Source organism: Haliaeetus albicilla, chromosome 10 (assembly GCF_947461875.1).
Source record: "Haliaeetus albicilla chromosome 10, bHalAlb1.1, whole genome shotgun sequence".
Classification (NCBI taxonomy): domain Eukaryota; kingdom Metazoa; phylum Chordata; class Aves; order Accipitriformes; family Accipitridae; genus Haliaeetus; species Haliaeetus albicilla.
In genome coordinates, this window is record NC_091492.1 from 36,268,142 (window position 1) to 36,284,009 (window position 15,868).

Genomic DNA, 15,868 nt, shown 5'->3' on the forward strand with positions numbered 1-15,868 from the left:
TGATACCCGATAGCATGCTCTTCTGGCTTCCATCTTCATTACAGAGCTTTATAGATACCATCTCACTCTAAAATACCATTAGACCAAAGAGAAGCAGTTACAAAGCAAGAAAGAAAAAGTAAGCACAGACCCTTTACATTTTTAAACAGTTCTTAGTGCTGTATTATAACTAGCTTTTAATTCATTTTAATGATAGATACATAGAACATTTGCTAGCTTGAGTTTAAGCAGTGTAAAGTCACAGTCTGGTGCTATGGTTAATCACTAACATCACTTGATCTCTGGACAGTGCTGTATTTACGTGCAGTCTAACATCTGAAAAAAAGAGGGATAGGTTGAAAAATGGATCTGCTGCTTTGGCACATTATTTTCCAGTTTCCTAGAGGAGACAGAGCTGAACTGCTGGGCAAAGCCACTCTAGTCATCATTACTGCATCATTTTTCCGTGCTCTCTCCCTCCCAAGCTGTTTGACTAAAGCCTTCATAATCACTACAGACCTGATGATTTGGTTTTGGCACACTGAATCCTGCACTTCTTGCTTTCCAAAGCAGAGTCTTGATTTTGTTTTTCCCCTTCCCGTGTCAGTTGCCTACAGCTGTGCGTGTAAATCCACTGCACATAAATCCAGGCTGACGGTAAACTTCTCAGTGAGTTTCCCGAAGGCCATTTCTCACAGGCTAACTTGAAAAGGTCAGAAGTATTCAGTTTACTTTGCTGGAGGAAGCATTCACGTCTTTCTCCAGGGGACAAAGGGACAGGATGACACCATGCTATTAACATGTTGTGATCCTAAAGCTCTTGCCTGTATGATAGCTGTAACTTATTTGCCACCTTACATATACCTCAGCTGTCAGACAGGCCCTGAGAGCACAGATCTGCCTGGGGAGTTCATTGACTTACCTACATGCACGCACACGAGAATTCTCTTTTTAATGAGTCTGGAAGTTACGTAGCCTTGGCCAAATTAAAACCTATCTTTCCTCCCACACCCATGATTTTACTCATTCCTTGTACAGTTCAACTGTTTGAAATCTACTGTAATTTGACCTAAAATGTGAGTGAAATAATCTCTTGGGGAATGAGGTTTAACCCCTCTGCCCTCAGCTGTGTGGAGGCACCAGGTGCAGTTGCTCTGGGAGTGGGAGATGGATGAATGCCAGAGTGAGAAGACGAACGAGTTCTTGGGGATCGTCTAGGACAGGGCAACAGGTGGGATCCGGAGGAGGAGGAGGAACAGGGATTCATTCAATGAGGTGTTTAATTCTTGCTGGAAAATGATGGGATAAACAATGCAAAGCTATAAAAGACCCACAAGCACCTTCTAAGGTTTCTCATTTTGCCTTGTCGAAACAAATAGATGGGCTGTTGCCTTTTTAGCCGTTGTGTTATCTAGCTCTGGTCAGAGAGGGGCCATGGTCCAATTGGTGGAATATGGGACTAGGATGCTTGAGTTGTTCTGTTCCTGACTGCTGTACTGGTTGCTGCCTGAAACATGGAGGGAGTCAGTCCACCTCTCTCATTCTCTCTCCTACTGCCTGCCTGTTTTGTCTAAAGAATAAGCTTGGTGGGCAGGGACTGTCTCTTCCCATCCACTTGCATACTGCATAGCACAATGGGGTGTGATTTCAGTGGGGCTTAGGGGTGCTGCTGTAATACTGTTACTGCTGCTAAATAATAATAGATGACATGGTGGTTAAATGCTGTTGGCTGTCAGTAAGAGATAACATTTAGCGCTAATGTAGCAATATGCGTGTTCAAAGCACAGTACAAACATGTACTAATTAATGCCGTTAACATCAGATAGAGATGTTAAATGTACTGCTGGTATGATACAGTATTATTCACACTCTATTCTTGTCTTTCAGACTTCAAACCCTATTGATGTAGCAGGTAGACCAGGCACAGTCCACCATACGCTGCTGCAGAAGACTCCAGGGGTAGGCAACAATATATAACCTTCCTTTCAGCTTATCTGGATTTACAGTAAACACAGTGATTGCTCATAAAAAAAAAAAGAGAGCAGCTGGTGAGCAAATTGGCCTTCTAGACTCTGAACATGCAGTCAGGACAGAAGTCTCTTTTTCTGGTGAGACAACAGTAGCCTCCACCAGTCGTGAATACAAAGGGATGTATTGACTTCTTTTAACAAAGTCAGAGGGAAACGGGGCAGGAAACCCCTTCAAGGTCTTTCGCCTAAGCATTGCCTGGAGAGTAGTTTTATGTGCTCCATTTCAGAATGAAAATAAGGTTCGGAAAAGCACTGGCACTTTTCAGTTGCTGGCATGAAGCTGCTCTGTTTATCATAAAATTCTGCTGAGTTTGGTGCAAGGAATGAAAGAGAAGTATTAAGCCTCCTTTAAGCCTTTTAGGTTTCCCATGTCACAGGGGACTTCTCTGGAACATTGCTTGCTAAATGCTTTTATTTGTTCAGAGGAAGGAAGTTCCTCACCTTTCTGTATATTGGCTAGTTTTAGAAAGACTGATTGTTTTATTTCTGCTTTTTCCATAGGTGTCAGACCCTTATAGGCCTCCAGTAAGAGTAAGTAAGGTTTGTGGGGGATTTTGTATACATATATATACACACACACACATACACACTTCAAATATTGTGCATGTGTTTTTGAAATTTAATGTGTCCAGTAGAAAATTTCACACTCGTCTTTCATTTAAAGCAAAATGCCTTAGTTAGCTCTTAGCTGCTTCTGATTAATAACATTTAGGTTAAATCCCAGCCTTATTTGGCATCCATTGATGTGCATTAATAGTTCACAGTATGAAATAAGGGTCGCAGAAATAAACGACTGTGAGCATGGACAGACATTCACCAGTGATCAGATTCATGGTGGCTTAGGTCAATGTGTTTTATTTGCACTTCTGATGTTCCACAAAAACACCCTACAGTGAGTACCACAGCTCAGCTGAAAAATAGTAACTCGTTCAGCTGTGGCACTGCTCATCCCTGATGATCGTTTGTCCACACCCTTTTCCTCCCCAAATGCAAGCAGCCATAATAACCATGCATGACTTAGCCTGCAGTGCAGCAGGGATGAATGAACAGGGCTCTTTTCAGAAACAGAACTGTTAACGATTACTTGCATTCTCTTAAGCATGGCATACTGTTCTTTGCTGCCATTTATTTCGGTTTGTGAAGGAGGGAGTGCAAGTAGGAAAGAACAAAGCAGGGATCTCAGATCTCCATGAGATGAGGAAGATATCCCACATCCCACATTCTTCCTGTTTGTTTCCTCCTTAAATTAAACATCATCTGCTGCAGTACAGAAAAAAAATGTTGATCACCTATTGTGCCATTTTAGTAATCAGCCTTTCTCATTGCTTAGCTGCCTGTTTGACAGTAAGGGAAATGAAACGTTCTATCTGATGGAGATTGCTAACATATAAATTAATCAAAATTCTTGTGCTTTCCATTGCAGAAACCCGGGAAGTGGTGTGCGGTTCATGTACAGATCGCCTGGCAGATCTACCATCACCAGCAAAAGATAAAGGTAATTCAGACAGGTTTTGGAACAAAGCCAAGTCTTTTGGCTTACAGATTATGTTTTAGTGAGTAATGAGCAGGAAGCAGTTACTGTTGGTGATTCTCAAGCTTGCCTGTATTGATTAACTAACACTTTCAATCCTTTAACATTTATTGTAGCAACCATAAAGTTTATCTGAGGGCAAAGAAGTTGAGTTGAAGGGCAGCAAAATGAGCAAGAGATACTAAGTGCACAGCCAGAAATAGAAGAAGAAAGGGAGGGGGGGAGGTAATTTTGCCCCAAATCCATCTTTTTTAAAAAGCATACATGTTTAATGTCATTTCCCTTCTGTACTAGTACCTCCTGTGGAATAGGGAGTATTACCCCATTCATAATGAAATGACCGATACGGTGAAGAACTTGTAAGAAAACGTAGAGCAGGCGAGTAGATTGATAGTTACTGTGTTAGAGGTTGTTGGGCTTTCTGCACTGCTGTGATGGTGGGCAGAGGGAGGGGGTTTAAGACTCAAGAGGTAACAAGACGTAGGTGTGCCAGGGTGCTGTTACAGGCTCGAAGTTCCCTGTGGCAGGCAGAATAGCTGATAATGGGATTTCTGTAGCATTCATTTTTTCATAGCTCTTGCTGTAGGTTTTTTGTCCTGTTAATGAAGAGTATTAAGTGCTTAAGTAGGTGCACTGTAATTAGCGCCTCTACAAGTGGTGTATGTCCATTTTTTTCTATAAGCAAATATATCATCTTTAAGCTATTGAGAGACTTCTATGACTTAGGTGCAGTTCTGACCATGCCCACTTCTACAGGGGAAGGATAAAAATAGCTTCTGGAGGAGCCTCATAGTTTTCTTTATCCTTCGCACCTTGTCTGCATACTGAGCTATGCTAGCTGCAGGAAGGACATAGTCTAGGAACATCTCTCTCTCTCTCTCCAAACTGGAGAAGCAAAACAGACAAGTCCATCACCCAGCTCTCAAGACTTGTGTTGGCAGCTTTCTGCCTGCAGAATATTTTTTGTCAGGCTGAGAGCGCCAACTGATCCTGGGGAGCAGCGCACTCAGTGTATCGTGTTGCATGCTCCACTGTGTGTGCTGAGGGGCTGAGAGCTCACTTCAGACCTTATTCATGTGGATGAGGCAGGCAGCTGAGAGGCTGTGGAGCGAAATGGCCTTACAGATGCTGTCAGAGCATGACTGTGGTACGTGACCAGAGACGCTGCTGTCACTCTCGCTAAGTCTCCCTGGCAGGGCTAAGCAGGAGTGGGCCTGAACTCCCTGTCTTTTTCTCCCATAAAAAAGGAAGTGTATAATGAGATTGTTTTTATATCACTTGACAGCAAATGCAGCTGGATCCCCACAAGCTAGACATAGGTGGTAAACTTGACCTGTTCAGCAGACCTCCCGCCCCTGGAGTGTTTCCAGGCTTCCATTATCCACAGGATCTTGCCAGGCCTCTGTTTTCTACCACAGGTAAGGGAAGATCATCATTTGTTGCAAAAAAACCCCAATCGGTATATGCAATATATGTCTCTACAGCTACGTACGCCTCAAAAATTGAAGCAGGCAAGATGGTTCATAGGGGTGTGGAGGCACTGGCAACTGTTGTGACCTGGGCTCTCAGAGCTGCTGGGCTGGGCTCTGCCACCGCCTCCAGTGCAGGATCCTCCACATATCACCGAGCTGCAGCAGTTGGCTCTTACATTCATGTCTGTGCAGCTGGCTCTTATGCGTCCTGATTAATAGGCTATAGAGTGATTTTAAAAAGCAATTTTGACAAAACACTTGAAAATGTTTCCATTGCACAGCACTGGAAGTGGCCCCGGTCTCTTTCTTGCTTTTATATTTGCCATGTTATTCTTTTCAGCTCCTCCACTCACCAAGTTTCTGTTTGTTTTCTGAAAACAAGGGGGGTTTTGTAAAAGGAAGACTTCAATAACAGCATTGAAAATATCACAGAAGGTGTATTTGTGAAGCGTTTAGTTTTTAAACATAAAATCCCTCTATGTGTTATGAAGTCCAGCAATCTCTAAGGCTTAAAATGGCATATTGAATTAGAAAAAAAAAGAAGAATTAAATACAGTTTACATTGATCAATTGCTTTCCAATCTGTTGGAGAAGTAATTACAATTAATGCAATTACCAAAGTGCAGTAAGCTTCACGGTGCTGTTCTTGATGGCTCTAACCATGGGAGACTGCAACTCTGACATTCTGGTTTTGGAGGTCACAGGTACTATTCTTGTTTACTGCCATCTACCAAATGTTGGTTTTGTTCTCTTCCCAGGGCCTAACTTCCCCCCCAGACTTTTCCAGTTTTTCTTTCTGTGTTTAAGATGCCAAAGTCTGCCTTCTGTATGTTACTAATTGGCAACTAATGTAATTTTCTTTCCTAACTTCGGTTAGGAAAGTTAGAAGACTCTGGTTTTATGATGCAATATTGCGCTTTCATTCTAACTCAGTGCAGACATGGTCATATTCAGCCTTGGTTCAACCCCGTTGAAATGAATGAGGTTAGAATTGTTAGGAATTTTGTCCCAAACGTGACAGAAAAGGAACAGATGAGAATCAAGCTGAAACCTCGGTGAGAATTGAGTTTCAAACACAGATGTCAGATAGCCCTCAGGAACTCCACTGGTGGTTCATTTTGTCTTTCCACTCTTATCCATGGGTGGAAATTCTTAACCATCAGATGCATGTTTCCACTACATATCATCAGTGCTGATAACTAGTTGTACATTGTAGGATGCTACCCTGTATTTTGGTCTCTGTAAAGGTACTTTGATAGTATGGGACCAAGATACTTATTGCATCTGCTTGGGTGCATAAGCACAGCTGATTTACAAACCTTTGACTGTCTTCCTATGGCAGCTGTTTCCTTATCACTGTCTTCATTCTGTCCCGTGTTGTCATTACAAGAATCTTGCTTCATGTATGGGTTTGCTACTGAAGGTTATATTGGGCAGAGTTTACCCTAACAGGCAGAAAAGCACCAGTCCAGTTGGTATCTTGACCTTTTTCTCTTAAAGGTGCAAGCATGGCTTGCTTCTCCATTCATAAAAGCAAGAGGGGAAATAGTATGGAATAGATACATTAAAGAAGGCAAATTCATAGAAAACTTTCACTAGAGATAAACAAACTTACAGCAACTTGTCCGTGAGTATATTAATCGCAAGAGCCATCACACGGTAAATCTAGGTAAAGAGTGCTATCAAAGTGAACAAACACTGCAGCAGTAATATATAGATGAATAAATCTTTTACTCTGCAATATCCGAGGCATTCTTTTCACCTTATCGAACAAGCGTGCAGTTGATGTGAATCATTGGTTCTGCTGCATTGCCTAGTTACTGTGGGAGACATAAGTTATCTTAGGGCCACCTGTCTTCAGGACGGATGTTCAGCTGCCTGGCAGACGCTATATTTAATAACTACCTGACAGCCTGCAATGCCGCTCCTGGCTTTCTCGGGAGGATTTTTTATTATCAGCCCATGTAGTTGAGTTTGTAAGCCGTCTCCTTTGAAGAAATCTCCCATCCATTATACACCTTCTGAAATCTTAAAGGATTAGAAAGATGACAGTCTCCATTCGTCTTGAAGCATTGGAGCAGTCAGAATGTTTATAGATAACTCCAGGTCTCGTTGCCGTGGTCTCTCTTAAGTTTCCTCAACTCATTTTCTGGCTGCTTAGGTTTGTGGTGCCCAAGCTGGTGAGGGACATGCAGCGCTGTCTCCCTCTCCGGTTTTATAGTCTGTTCATCTTCTGGACACGAGTGCCTTTTACAACGACCATCTGTTATTGGGCTCTGTCACCAAGGAAGACCAGGTCAGGGACGGACCAGGACCTCTGTAAAATGCTGTTTGGGATGTGTTTGGGATGCAGTTTCTCTTGTGCATATTAATTTCTTCCCTCCATTTCCCCCCACTTTTGCTGTGACCTTCCATAGTGTTATGAGCACTGATGATATATGGTGGAAATGTGCATTTAATGTGGCTTGGACATGAGGGGCAGGAACTTAACCAGAGCAGGTCCGCCACTGGTGGGAATCATTTATATGGGCCACAGACGAGGCAGAAGTCCTTGTGGTGAAGGTGACAGGAGAGCTGGAATCCCAGGTGGGAGGAGAAGGATCATAATCCTCTTTTCTATAATAGAAAGTTATCACTTGAGAAAGCACTGACTAAGCGAGCTGTTAGTGAAGAGCCCATGTTCGTGCCCAGTATGGCTGCTGATGTTTGCTAGAGTCGACCTGTTACTCTTCCCAGTATTAAGGGGAGTTAACTTTTACCAACAAAATATATGAGACAAGAGCACTGAAAAGCTTTATTTAGGTGTCGGTCTGTTTAGCACATGACTTAACATGTCCTTAGGAAAGTGCTGCTTCTGTCATTCTGTGGAATTACTACTTTCTAACAAAATGAGACAGTTAATGCACAGGTATGGCAGGTCTTGCTTTCTGCAAGGGAGGCAGAAGTTGTGTTTGCATCCAGGCAGCATCTGAAAGTTATGATAGTTGCTAATTCTGCTTTGTCTGCAGTAGTGGAAGTACTAGCAGGGAGGAGGCACCAAAAGAACGTTCACAGCCTAAACAGTTGGAGAGGGCTGGTCTCGTCAGTGTAATACTGGAGGCACAGAAACTTTTTGTCACATGCATCTGAAACATTAATATTCAAAAGTTGTTTTCATGTGCATCCTGAAAACCATCTACTAACCTTAGGGGGCGAAGCCAGGCCCATGAGATGGCCCAAGCATACTGTCATTCGCAGGATACATGGAGTTAATGTTCCTCCAAAAACCATGTATCCCAGTGGCAGGTGACACCAGTGCTTTTCACACTGCGGTTGCAAGCCTGTTCAGGTTTACACGCGTCTGCCTGCAAAGGAATCAAATCTCTCATCTTCTGCTCTGAAAGGAGAGCAGGATTTTCTGCATGAGCCTGGTCCACCTTGAAATACAGGGCAGACCAGCTTGTTTCAGCCCATTCCTGCCCCTCGCCTCAACCTAATGTAATCCAGCATGCTCAGCAGTGGTGTTCCTTTCCCAGTGAGGTAGCATGGCACCATGGCAATAAGCAGTGTCTAGGAAAGGGAAAAAAATACCACGGGGGGAGCCTGTGGATGCAGAGACAGATGTAAGACCATTGATGGAGCTCTCATGGGAGAGGCATGATTGATGTTCCCTGCGTGCCTGTCATTAACTGGTGTTTCATATAGACTCTAATCAGTCACTTCCGAGCACCTTCTGTCTGGGCCCATAACCTGGGCTGACCTTTTTTAATGTAAACACAGAGTAATGACTGAAAATGCCAGACAAAGAGATTCACTTCCTCATGACTACAGGTGAGCAGCAACACTCCGTGCAAGGTCTCCTCCTGCCTCCTAGTGCCCACAGACTCCTTTAAAGGGCACTCGGAGAAATCCTGCCTGTAGCTCGCTCAGCTGGTGTTTGGGGTCTTCCCCTGCCTTTGCTGTGTTTAAATCTGGCCTGTGCCTTTGCATCTGGTTCTTGAACGTGATGGCCAGGACCTCTGTGTATGCAAGCAGTCACTTGCCACTGAACTAAAAAGGGACCTTGTTCTCACAGGTGCAACACATCCAGCCACCACCCCTTTTGGTCCTTCACCTCACCACAGCAGTTTCCTGCCTACTAACCACTTGGCAGGTAAGTGTAAGTAAACCCTGCCTTCACCTTTATACCTCTGCCCCGTTCCTGGCTCTCCGGTGTGGTCCTGTCTTGAGGCACTGTAGCACTAGGGGAGGGAGAGGCTTAAACTGTCTCAGGAACCAGAAGCTAGCCAGCTTCTCACCCATGCCAGCTTCCCAGCGCATCCCCTCTGCTTTCCTCCAAAGGAGAGGGGCAGGATTAGCAGACCCTCTCCTGCAAGAGAAGGCATTGCAGGGCAGGCAAATCTGTCACTGCTGGGACACTGCACAGGAGCTGAAATGTGACCTGTAGAGCCCTTTTATGCTGCTGAATGTGCCCAAGTAAATGGGGTAAATTTAAGCAAAGGTACCTCGAACAAGCCACAGCTTAAAATGGGCTCCTCCCGTACCCTTTCCCACATATGAAAGTTCTTGGCTAGGTTCTTTATTAAAGTTCAGTGAACAGTTCCTGGCAAATAGCTGTTCTGCACATTTTGCCAGCCTTTCAGTTTCCTAATTGGCAGTAAGTAGAGCCTGATTTTCTCAGATTTCCTCATTTTAGAAGCTCACAAGCAGCTCATTGCCAATTAAAGTTCAAGCTCTGTTGATTAATGTTTTAGTAACACTCATCCAATCAGTAAATGTAGCATGCCACATGACCTAGTAGACTTTTTTTCTGTTGCAAATACCCAGATTTACATCAATTCCTGAACATTCTGTCAAAATTAACTGTATCTCTACAGAGTCACTCAACTACATAATATCAAAGGGGAAGGGCAAGAACAGCTATTTAAAAATAAGTAAATAAGCAAATAGCTGTTTGCTTAAAGATGCAAGCTATTTGTGCTATTTGCCTTGATATTTTAAATACAAGGATATCCGTGAGGAAGTGAAGAGCAACTCACCTCCTGTAACGTGGCAAGTTAAAGACTTTAAAGGGACAGTGAAAAAGCCAGTGGGCAGAAGGAGTTATTTAGAACGGACCAGAAGGAAAGAAAATAAATATACTGGTACGATTTAACCCATAGCCATCTCTGGAGTGCAGAAACCTGAGTCAGGCTATATCTGCTCAGAGAGGAACCTCTTCTGATGATGGGTACCTTTAATGAAGAAAAAAAAAAGGCAGGAAAGGCAAGACTCATCTTTTGCCTCAAAGGATACAAACCTCCCATCCCTTTGTCATAGTAGCTCCTAAGACTACGCTATCATTTCCATCACCACTGGGATCAAGGAAGCTATTATGGGAGAGGATTTTGGCGCAAACAGGCCACAGTTAGTTGTTGTAAGGATGGATGTCTGTAGCAATTAGTTTAGGACTGTCTCAATGCACTATTACAAAGAGGGTACAAAGTTGTATACAGAAACAAGAGTGAAACAACGCAACCCCTCAATATGCTGACCGAGGAGCCTGCTGAGGTTCTTCTTTCAAGGCAATTGCAATGCTTCTACTATTAGTACTGTTACGGAAGGAGAGTTATAGCTCAGCAGCAGCCACCCTAATTTCAGCTATTAGACCCTAATTTCTAGCTCCCCTCTGACTGGCATACAAAAGTTTATTACAGCACCTGTTTGCAGAGTGAGCACTGAATCCCTTCTCCATTTTAACATGATGGGAATTTTCTGTGCAAAGAACCTTGCAATGAGAAGGATCAGCTTAAAGTCTGGCCTAATCCTACTTGGATTCAGACCATTAAGAAGGGGAGGGGTGCGTTTCATTCTCCAACATTCTTGGCTAAATGCCTGCTAAATCCCTGTTTGCCTTTCCAGATCCATTTAGCAGGTCAAGCACCTTCAGCGGCCTTGGGAACTTAGGCAGCAATGCCTTTGGAGGATTAGGCAGTCATGCTCTGAGTAAGTACTGGCTGGGTTACTGCAGACAAACATCCCTTCCAGAAAAGCCACATGCTAATATTTACAGCAGCTGGTGGTAGTTTTTAAAGAAGTTTAATTCCTAACCTCCATTCTCCTATCTGAAAACACTGCACCTAAGATTTCCAGGTCTCTGTGGTGGGAGCTTTTCTGCATGTCACAGACATCACTAGCTGTGCTCTGTGTCTCCTCACTGCTGAAGGTTGGTACCTTGTGTGCTCCTAGAGGTGCTAGAGCTGCAAGACCCCAGAGAGCTCTGGGACCCTATGGGCATCTAAAGTAACACCCTTCAACGGCGAAGATGCATAGTGGAACAGCTATTGATACTTCTCCTAATTGAGCGTGTATAGACTTCCTCTGTAACCATTGTCTGAAGTTTAAATTACCTGTATAAAATGATTTTACTTCAAAAACATGTTACCTGTAGGCAAGACATGCTTGAGAGCCACACATAAGAGAGCATGCTTTTGCATCTCATGGTGCAACAGGAATCAGCTGTAGACTGATGGAGGAAAATCAAGTGACTGTTCTGAAAAGCCTACAGCCAAGCTCTATTTTTATACACATACATACATACCACCAAACAGTCTGGTTTCGTTAACAAAAAAGTCCCTGAATCCTCAGCTGCAGGCAGCTGATTGCTTGTAACTACCCACAAATTAAAGTTTCTGCCAGTGAGAGGAGCTGAGGTAAAATATTGCTTTTGTGCTGGAACCCTTGCTGGGGTGGGGGGAGAAGAGGAGCTGGGCATTTTCAGTCATCTCTGAGTTATTCAGATGTATAGTTAAAGCTTCCTCCACCAATAGCCTTAAAAGAGCTGGTGGATCTTAACACCCAGTGTTGGAGGTATCTGTGTCCACCTGCTAGTAACTCCCCCTCACCATTAGCTCCACATTAAAAAGTCTTGAAAGGACAGTTCTGGTTGTGATTAGCATTGTGAAAAATGTCTATGTAATTACTTGGTTTGAATTCTTTTTAACTCTTCCTCCCCCTGCCATTATTCTAGCTCACAACAACATTTTTACTCACAAAGATGGCCCAAACCTGCAGAATTTCAATAATCCCCACGAGCCATGGAATAGACTGCATCGGACCCCACCGTCCTTCCCAACACCTCCACAGTGGCCCAAGCCCACTGATTCTGAGCGAAGCTCCTCAGTGACAAACCATGACAGAGACAGAGAGCGGGAGCGAGAGCCCGAGAAGAGGGATCTTTCTCTGAGTAAAGATGACAGAGACAAAGAAAGGTAAGCAGTGGGTGCTTTTGAGCTCTTTCTTCTGGGCCTATGTTTCCCCTATATTTTTTTAAATTTTTCCAATCGTAAAATAATCTTCAGAACAAAACATTGCTTGTCTTTGAAGCAGCTGATAGGCCTCTCCATCATACAAACACAAGTACTAGCAACACAAAAAAAAGCCTCTTTGCTTTTTAGGGTTTGTCCTCTGTGGAAATATGGTAAGCCCGTCCCTGCTAGTAGGTTAATAAAAAGCACCAGGCTGAGGAAATGAGCACATCGCTGTGTTTGCAGGGTATACTTGGCTGTTTTCAATGCAGCTGCTTTAGGATTACTGTATATTCTGAAATCATGAAGGTAGCATTGTGATGGGTCCTTTGGAGACAGTCATACTTCTCATTAATGTACAGATATGCTGATGAATTCAAATGTTAGCTGGACATTAACGAGATAAAAATGCAAATGCCTGTATCTGGAGCAGTGTGCATGAATCCATTAGCAAAACTGATTTTTAAAAATTGCATTGTAGACAAACCCTTATTAACGATGACAGGACTGTATCACCTGGGCTGTAGATACTTCATTAGCTTCCAGTTATATGATTTTGAAGCTGTAAAGCCCTTTATATTTCAGAGCCCGGTTCTGTCCAACAGGCTACTTCTTTTTAGGCAATAACTGCCTGCAAGTCTTAGATGTGTGTATTTGACTAATGATAGGGGGTTCATAGTTTGCCTGGAGTGCTTTTAATGAGATCTTCAGGCAGTGCCTGTGAACAAGGTTACGTGGAAGCAATAGGCTGCAAATCATCTTGCTTTAAATGTTAAATTGTCTGACACCCTTGCATGGATAGTCATTCAGATAGGAAGCTCCCTTCTTGGCTTTAGTGTAATTCATTTGCAAACCAAGGTTACTTTACTCTCAAGAGTGTTCACACAGGGGTTAACATCTCTGTTACATTTCTATTAATTCAGCTTAAGCAGTCCCCAGCATCCCTGTTTGGACATGGTTTTAATAAACCACATCCTTGATCAGCAATCAGGACTACCGCAGAGGAAGAAATCTGGGTTAGCAAATGTAATTTATAAGGGATAAATACTTACAGAACTCCCCAAAACACCTCCAGCTTTCAGCACTCAGGTCTTGCAGCTCTCAAAAGCAAACCCAGCATAAAACTGAGACATCAGTGAGCCTCTCAGCTGCATAATGCAGTTCTCTCAATCATCATACTTTGCATTTAAAGTGTCTCTCATTCAGAGCAAAGTGCTTTTAAAAGGTGAGCATTATTTATTCCCCTCTTAAAGAGGTGGGAGTAACTGTGACTAATTGGCTTGCTCAGAGATAGAGGTGCAGTTAGAAATGTAAACCCTCATGGCTCTCTTTCTAAACCATGGACATTGTCAAACCCCTTGTTCATCATAGCAGGTCCTCTTGAAGCAGAGGTCGATTACGCAGTTTCATGGCCTATTCGAGGATTTTTTTCCTTAAGCACCTAGCTTACCTGCCAAAACTGCCAACAACAAAAACTCTCCTGCAGCTCCATAGGAAAAGAAGCATCATGTTATGGCTGCTTCCAGTCGACGAGCTGTCTTGTGAAGGACCTGCATGCATCTCTGTAGGCTTCCATTTTGTGTGCCTGGATCCATGTTTTGGGAAAGGAATCCACGTTAAGAGTGTTACAGCCAAGAAGATCATTGTCTGGCAGCAAGATGTATATATAAACACACAATAAGCATCTTTTTTAAAAAAATAAGCTGTCTAGAATTCTTCTTTCCCTGCACTTCTCAGTGAAGTGGTCTTTCTCTTAGGGTGAATATACTGTTCTTTCAAATGCATCCCCAGTGTAGTCCCCAAATTTGTGGACATTTAACATTTTTTTTCTATGTAGTATGTAAAGGCAGGCAGTGCATATCTTTCAGTGTAGCATTACAGCTATAGCTGATGCTAGCAGAGCTTTTCAAATAATTTTCTGAGTGATCTCAAATTATACAACTAGCCACAGCACTATGCATGTCCAACATCATATGTATGTTTGTTCACACAAAACCAAGGATGCATGTTCTCTCTTTTTACAGAGACCTCATGGATAAAAACAGACATTCAAACAGATCCTCACCGGCATCGGCTCCAGTGACACATCAAATAAGCAATCTCATCCGCAGCAACAGCCAAACCTCCAGTGATCCCATCAGGCAGGTTAGCCTTGGAGAAAGGGAGAGGTCCAAAGAACCCGAGCGAGAGCACCCTGAGCGGCTGAGAGAGCCACCCATAGCAGAACACAAGATTAAAGAGAGCCGCTCCCCAGTGAAGGAAACTCCAAGCCATGATAAGAGACCCTCTGAGGACAACACAAAGCCAGTAATCCAGTCTGTATCCCCATACAGCAAACCTGCACTAAGTGAGAGCTTGAAGCTTACCAATCTAATGAGCAAGGACATGGAGAGAAAGACAGAGCTTCCCAGTGACCTCCAGAAGATTAAGAATGACATCAAAGTCAAAGAGGAGAGGAAGGAAGACAGTGATGTGCTGGTGGTAGGGTCCGAGCCTTCACAGCACTCCCGATCGGTGGAGCATCCCCCGCCACCTACTTTGCATGGATTATCATTGCCTCACTCGATGGCTGCCTCTATGCCCATCTCCATGGGAAGCGTGCACCAGATGAACAACATGAATGTTCTCGACCGCAGCAGAATGATGACCCCGCTCATAGGCATGAATCCTTTGTCAGGAAGAGAGAGGCTGCCACATCCCGGATTTTCTTGGGACCCAATGAGGGACCCGTTGCGAGATGCCTACCGGAGCTTAGACCTGCACCGTCGAATGGACTTTCAGCTCCGGACGGATCCTATCCATAGGTTCCCTACCACCTCTGGATTTTATGACCATGAGCGTTCTTACAGAGACAGGGAGCCACACGACTACAACCACGAAAACCTTCTTGAAGCCCGCCGAGAGCAGGAGCGGTTGCGGCAAGTGGAGGAAAGAGAGCGCTTGCACTTACGAGAAGAACTTGAGCGTGCCAGAATGCACCACTTGCACTCGTCCCCCATCGAAAGTCACCTGGCACACGTGCCATCCTTCATGCCTCATTTAAGCGGGATGCATTACCCCAGACTGAGTCCATCCACTGCCATGCACAATGGGATTTTAAATAGGAACCCGCCAACTGCAGCGCTGAGCGCCCCACCGCCTCTTGTACCAGCGAGCAGCACCAGACCTGCCTCCCCACGCAGGACTACTCCACTCACAAACTCAGAGTCCAGGGACTATTCCCCCTCTAGGAACCCCAAAGAAGTAGAGGCACGATAGTCCCCAACATTGAATTTTAAACTCGCCTGTATATAAAACAAACAAACAAACAACAACAACAAAAAAAAAACAAACAGAAAAAAAAACAAAAAACAAACCTTTTACAAAATGCACTGCTGTAAACTTTTTTTTTTTTAATGTAAAATTTGTAGAAGTTAAGCACATTTCCATAAATAACGGGGTCGGGGATGCAGACTTTCCAACAAGAAGGTTGCTGAGAATGGGAATTTAATATATAGGTATTGATTTTTGGTTTTGTTTTTTTGTTTCTGTGCTAAAAAAAAATGAGTTAAAAATATCAAGTTTGTACATTTTTTCCCAAATGTGAGAAAC

General features: G+C 43.6%; 1 protein-coding gene across 18 annotated transcripts in view; it reads left to right on the forward strand.

Annotated features, from left to right (window-relative positions):
- Window positions 1-15,632, forward strand: part of FBRSL1 (fibrosin like 1) — a 558,190-nt gene extending 542,558 nt beyond the window's left edge. For 9 of the 18 annotated variants that reach the window (XM_069794969.1, XM_069794959.1, XM_069794971.1 and 6 more), the window contains 8 exons: window positions 1,867-1,938; window positions 2,511-2,549; window positions 3,433-3,504; window positions 4,826-4,958; window positions 9,067-9,150; window positions 10,893-10,976; window positions 12,001-12,241; window positions 14,302-15,632. In XM_069794969.1, the coding sequence (XP_069651070.1) occupies window positions 1,867-1,938; window positions 2,511-2,549; window positions 3,433-3,504; window positions 4,826-4,958; window positions 9,067-9,150; window positions 10,893-10,976; window positions 12,001-12,241; window positions 14,302-15,535 (1,959 nt within the window). In that variant the 3' untranslated portion in view covers window positions 15,536-15,632. The remainder of the gene's footprint in view (window positions 1-1,866; window positions 1,939-2,510; window positions 2,550-3,432; window positions 3,505-4,825; window positions 4,959-9,066; window positions 9,151-10,892; window positions 10,977-12,000; window positions 12,242-14,301) is intronic. The other 9 variants (XM_069794962.1, XM_069794973.1, XM_069794975.1 and 6 more) reach the window with 4 other exon arrangements.
- Window positions 15,633-15,868: the final 236 nt, after the last annotated feature.